Source organism: Saimiri boliviensis, chromosome 12 (genome assembly GCF_048565385.1).
Source record: "Saimiri boliviensis isolate mSaiBol1 chromosome 12, mSaiBol1.pri, whole genome shotgun sequence".
Taxonomy (NCBI): domain Eukaryota; kingdom Metazoa; phylum Chordata; class Mammalia; order Primates; family Cebidae; genus Saimiri; species Saimiri boliviensis.
The window spans coordinates 58,625,305-58,631,577 of NC_133460.1; the positions used below are offsets into that span (position 1 = coordinate 58,625,305).

Below are 6,273 nucleotides of genomic sequence, written 5' to 3' on the forward strand. Positions count from 1 at the left end.
TCCCCTAAAGCCATGCCCTGCCCCGCCAACCACATCCAAGGTCCTCCGCATCTGAGTTGGCCTCTGTTCCTGCTCATCACCTACAAAACAGCCCTGACTCCCCACAGCCGAGTTGCCGGAGCTGCTCCCCACCTGCCCTGCCCTGCCCTGCCCTGCTCTGACCTGGCTCCCCCATCCCACACCTGGCCCAGCACCCACCTCACGATGTGGCAGGCAGCACTGGGGCAGCTGAAAGACTCCATGCTGCAAAGCAGCACTGCCCGGCTTCCTGCTCCCGGGAGTGAGGTCCATTGGCTGAGCTCTCGCTCTCTGGAAGAGCTCCAGACTCCTCCTCGAGAGTGTGAGGTTTTTCAAACCAATTTCAAATAAGCCAGGGGAGGTTTTCCTGTCTTGGTTCCCATCATTACCACCTCCACAGTTGGAGATTTCCTCCTAATTGAGACACTTGAACCAGGACCTCACCAATACATGTATCACTGGGCCACTTAACATAGTCGCCATTGCAGATTGCCAGACATCACCAAAGACAGTTCTGCCACAGACAGAAACTGTGGCTCTCCTGTAATCTTCCAGGTGCTTCCCTGACTCCTCCAGTGAACCCTCCAGGGAAGAGGAAAGTGGAACCTGCAACATATTTGCCTTCCACTCTGCCCATGCACCCACCAACTCGGCTGCAGGCTCCAGGGACACGAGCTGGAGGGGCCTGGGCTCAGAACTGAGCCAGGTCACAGGGCAGACAGGTTGCCTGGACCAACCTGACCACCCTCAGCTGGAGCAGTGACGTCTTCATTGTCTGAAACTAAACCAGGAACCCAGCGGGGCTCCCTGAGTGCCTGTGTAAGGGCTCTCAGCTTTCACTGCTAAGGAGCTTGCTAGGGACAGGGTGGGTGACCTCAGCCACATGGGAATTTCTCTTCTTATGGACCTGGAGTTTCTCTTTGGCAGCTTCTGCGCTCCCGTCAAGTGTCATTCTCGATCCTCCAGCCTGAGTGCTCTGTGGGGAAATGTGCTATGTAAACACCATGCCTATTTCCTGCCTGGAGCACATGTTTTAGGGTAGGGCTCTCAGGAGTGTGGAGCAAGCCTGGCAGCCCCCACCCATATAAGGTAGCTGCTGTCTACCTTGCCCTCTGACTTGGAGGCAGAGACCCATGCAGCTGAAGGCTCTGTGTGTGGGTGAGTTTAGCCCCATCCCTGGGTGTTCTCCAGCATGAGGATCACAGGCAGAGAGGACCAGCCCAGCAGCCACAGGCCTGACCAAGGCCCAGCTGGGAAGAAGGGTGACTCCCCATCCCCCACTGGGAGGTGTTCACGGCACAGTCAACATGGGTGACCTGCAGAGACCCTCATGTTTTGATATCTTCCTTGGCCAGGTCCATCTCTGCAAGGGCTCAGCAGAACCTACAGGAGGGGGAATGAGAGAACAGAACCCAAGGAGAAGGGGGATACTCCATGGCTGACCATCTTGAGGGGCCAGGCTGTGGGCCCCGCTTATCCCTTTTCATTCTCAGGTCCCTGATCTTTTAGAGCCTGAAAAGAAGGTAACTGAGCATATGAGGGTCAGATGAGTGAGTCAGTGAGTGAATGACCTCACCCTTCCTCCTACCAGCCAGGGAGGGACAGGGGAGGTTGCCTGCAGAGCACTGAAGATTCAGCTGAAGTCAGAGAGGTGAAGGCAGTTCCCCAGGGTAACATGGTGAGGCACCAACAGAGAGGAGACTGCATTGCAGCCCAGGTCCCTGGGCTCCCCAAAGCTCCTTCCTTTTCCTCCTCCTCAACTTGGGGACCCCACCACCTCCAGCCTGAAGCCTGAGGCGTGAGGCCATGCCAGGTGCCAGAAGATGCTGGGAATTTTCCTGGGTGCTTTGGATCTTCCCAGCGCTCTGGTCTCACCTGCCCTGGCTCCCCGGCTGTGCCCAGCTTCCTGAGTCCTGGCAGAGCACTGTGGGGGAGGTGTTGGCAGAGGCGGCAGATGAGCTCAAAACCATCCCTCCTGCAGGAGCAGCAGCTGGAGCCGGAGCCATGTGGCTGAGCCCTCTGGCCCTCATTTTGATGATGGCAGCCTCTGGCATTGTGTGTGAAGTGAAGGACGTTTGTGTTGGAAGCCCTGGTATCCCTGGCATTCCTGGATCCCACGGCCCGCCAGGCAGGGACGGAAGAGATGGTGCCAAAGGAGACCCTGGCCCTCCAGGTACTGTGCTGAAGACCCCGCCCTCAGCTACGGGACACAGACCCCTTTTCAGGAGGCCCATCTGTCCACGCCCCTAGGCTGGGGGTCATAGTGATCTGGGTGGGACCTGGTGGGTTCCTGGGGCCCTTAGGCTGGCGCATCCTGGAGAGTCCGTCCTCAGAGTGCCCACGGAGTGATAACTGAGTCAGCCCTAGTGATAATGGGGGTCGAGTCTCACTAGCTCCAACCCAGTTGCAGGTGACAGATCCCACACATCCATGTCCCTTTTCTCTGCAGGCCCCATGGGTCCCCCTGGAAATATGCCAGGTTCTCCTGGGAATGATGGGCTCCCTGGGCTCCCTGGAGAGTGTGGAGAGAAGGGGGAGCCTGGCGAGAGGGGCCCTCCAGGTGAGCAGGGTTGGGCAGGTGGGCAGTGGGAACATGGGCACAGTGACCCTGAAGTCAGTTACACAGGGATGACGAGGATCAGACCAAGCCTGCAGGTTCCCCAAGGCCATTTGGCTCAACCTAAGTAAGAAAACATAAGCTTGAGGAAGAAAGCCAAGGTATCTGGGGAGTATGGTCACAATTCAGGGAAGGGCAGATGTAGGAAGTCCTCCCTGTCTCATGACTGCCAATAGGGAGTCACTGAGTCAGGTGTGGGACAAGGGACAGTGCTGGGAGGCAGGGCCAGCATGTTCTGGGACAGAGGTGCCGGAGGCAGTCTGAAGGGTGAATGGAGACCAGGCATCCAGGCAGATGTTGTGATCGGGAGCCCCACAGGCAGATGGGAACTTGGAAGCTCTGAGTGGTAATCAAGTCCATCAGGGCAGTGCAGAGAGCATCAGGCTTGCCCTTGGTGGAGGGTGTGGGAGAGGCAGAATACTCCACAGAGGAGGGCAGACAGAGCCGCTTGAGGGACGGAGCAGGAAAGAAGGCAAGAGATGGAGGTTCAGCGTGGGCAAGTCTAGTCTGCACTGAAAAATGGGGGAGCAGGGATGTGGAAACACACTGGAGTCTCCTGGACCCTCTGAACTGGGGTCCCGGGCAGTGCGTATGAGCAATGAGAGAACAGAGCTCCAGGATTGCAGATGACGAAATGCCTGCGTGGCAGCAAGTGGGGGTCTTCACTGGCCTGCCCCTCATTCTGTGCGGGGCTCTCTCCACAGGGCTTCCAGGGCTTCCAGCTCATCTGGACAAGGAGCTCCAAGCCACACTCCAGGACTTCAGACACCAAATCCTGCAGACAAAGGGAGGTAAGGGGACCCCTGGGCCTCACAGGGTAGGGGTCTCCCACAAGTTTCCCTCATTCTCAGCACCAGCTTCTAGAACTTAGAGATGACAAACAAGTGTGCACATGCAGGACTTGGGGAAAGGACTGATGTGTGCTTTTCTGATGTCTTTGAATGGCCCAGAGGAGACAGAAGCAGACACAATTCACTCCCCATTTCATAGGAGAGCAAGTTCTCTGCCTGTCTTGCTTTCCACTGAATCCCCAGACATGGCACCATTTCTGGCAATAAGTAGTTGTTAAATAGATGAATGAATAAATGGATGAAAGCCTAGAAGAGAATTTAGAAAACTGGGATTGGAAGAGGAAGAGAAGACACAGAGAGAGGCAGAGATGAGATGGAGACACCGGGAGAGCCTGGTGGCAGAGAGCCCAGGTAAGGGAGGTGGCTTAGAGACAAAGCGGTCGGTGACCTGACCCGGACTCTTCTGCTCTCAGCCCTCAGTCTGCAGGGTTCCATCCTGGCAGTGGGAAAGAAGGTCTTCGCCACCAACGGGCAGTCTGTCACTTTTGATGCCACTCAAGAGGCATGCGCCAGAGCAGGCGGCAGCATTGCTGTCCCAAGGAGTCCAGAGGAAAATGAGGCCATTGCAAGCTTCGTGAATAAGTACAACTCATATGCCTACGTGGGTCTGACTGAGGGTCCCAGCCCTGGAGACTTCCGTTACTCAGACGGGACCCCTGTAAACTACACCAACTGGTATCCAGGGCAGCCCGCGGGTCAGGGAAAAGAGACGTGCGTGGAGATGTACACAGACGGGCAGTGGAATGACAAGAGCTGCCTGTACTACCGACTGACCGTCTGTGAGTTCTGAGAGGCGTTTAGGCCACGGAACAGGGAGGACCTTGTTCTGGCCGTCAGCCTCCATCCTGACTCTCCACTTGGTGTGTGAGATGCTGGAACTTCCTTTCAATAGAACTTACTTGAGGCCATGAAGGCTGGAGGCATCCTTAGCCACTTGATTCCCCTGATGGGCTCTGACTCTTCCCCATAATCACTGACCAGCCTTGACACTCCCCTTGCAAACACTCCCAGCCTGCACCCCAGGGAGCCACTCCTAACCTCGGCCTTCAGCATGAGATGGAGCCCTGCTCATTCCCCATCTGGTCCAGCTCCTTCACTTACAGATGGCAGCATTGAGGTCTTAGGGTAGAAGGACCCTCTGAAGTCACACAGTGTGCCTGCCTCCTGGTCCCCTCTGCTCTCCCTCTGCAGCCCACTCCCTGCCCAGTGCCATCAGGATGAGTAGTCCTGGCCAAGCATAATGACAGAGAGAGGCGGACTTCATGGAAGCCCTGGCTGTGTAAAGCTGAGGACACAGTGGAGATTCTCTGGCACTCTGAGATCTCTGTGGCAGACCTGGTCAGGTTCTCCATGGGGTCAGAGGGCTCAGGGGTGCCCCAGAACAGTGATGGCCAAGCCAACCCCATGACTGACATGTACGATTCACTCCTTTTAGTCTTTGGATGCCAACTCAGCCACCTGACCTGAAGGCAGCCAGCCTAGGCCCCTAGGGAAGAGCCCCCTCCCGAGTAACTTTCAACTGATGGACGAATCTGCACCCCACATCAGACTTCAGTGGGCATTCACACCACCCCCACATCGCTGGCTCTGCTTTCTCCTTTCATTAATCCATTTACCCAGATATTTCATTAAAGTCATTATGTGCCAGGTCTTAGGATGTGTCCTGAGGTGAGCAAGGTACCCAGAGGCGATTGAGGATTTTTTTTTCCCTGAGCCTGTATCTTCATCTGTGAAATGGGCATAAGATACTTGATGCTGTCACAGTTATTACCCCTCCAGCTACGAAAATTACTACCAGAGCTGTTACTACACATAGAGGCTATTGACCAAGCACATACCAGGTGGCAAGCACTTTTAACACAGCTTATTATTTATTATTCAATCTTCACACAGTGTCATGGGACCAATAGTTTTCCCCATTTTTATAAGGACACTGAAGCTTAGTGGAGTTAAGTGTTTTGAGTGTTATTTCAGACAGCAAATGGCAGAGGCTGAATCCAAACCTATCTTCCTGGATCTGAAGCTCGTGCTACCAGCCACCCCACCCCTGAGCTGAATAAAGGTGATTTAAGCATAATAAATCATGAATGTGTTCACATGAGTTTCCATAGTGTTTGTTACAAGAAATGTCTTATGTAAATCAAATGAACTCTGGCTCTGAGCCCTCACTTTTCTGAAGATTGGAAAATTCAATCTCGGGATGTGCTTTCTTTGTTTGGTGGCAGGGGCCACCTGCTCTCCTCCCTGAGATGGTGCAGGGGGATGGAGAGCTACAGACACCATTTGGAAGAACACATGGGCATCATGAATCCACATGGTCCATTTGTGGGTGGGGATACCGTGTCTTCTGTCCCCCACTCAGCCACCTGAATGATTTCTGCAGCCCAGCAGTGATGGTGGCACTCAGAGCTCAGTCCCAGGTCTCAGTGAGCCATCGGAGTCTCAGGTCTGCATGGAATAGGGCCCCACTCCCACGGCCAGGGGCTGCGCAGGAAAGAGGTCATGTCCCTACTTGCTTGAGGGGGCAGCCACATATGTGTCCCACCTCCCACTTCTCCCCCTGTAACACCTATGAACACCTTCCTCAGTGCATTTATTGCTTTTCTTGGGCAGAAGGAAGCTCTGGATCAACTCAGAAAACCAATGAGAATGAGGGGAACAATTTCTCAGTCTTTTCCGAATGTCAATTTTTAATCTGATCATCATTCCACATGTGCTTAGGACCCAACACACAAATTATTCACCTTCTTCAAAATTAAGAAAAAGACAAGCAGAAGCATTTACAGA

General features: G+C 54.4%; 1 protein-coding gene across 1 annotated transcript; it reads left to right on the forward strand.

Annotated features, from left to right (window-relative positions):
* The first annotated feature begins 1,068 nt into the window (after positions 1 to 1,068).
* LOC101030163 (pulmonary surfactant-associated protein A1) lies at positions 1,069 to 5,587 on the forward strand. The gene is made up of 5 exons (XM_010350443.2): positions 1,069 to 1,176; positions 2,000 to 2,191; positions 2,468 to 2,578; positions 3,340 to 3,426; positions 3,900 to 5,587. Exons 1-5 carry the CDS (start codon positions 1,152 to 1,154, stop codon positions 4,274 to 4,276), a joined length of 792 nt encoding a protein of 263 aa, XP_010348745.1. The 5' UTR covers positions 1,069 to 1,151; the 3' UTR covers positions 4,277 to 5,587.
* The last annotated feature ends 686 nt before the right edge of the window (positions 5,588 to 6,273 follow it).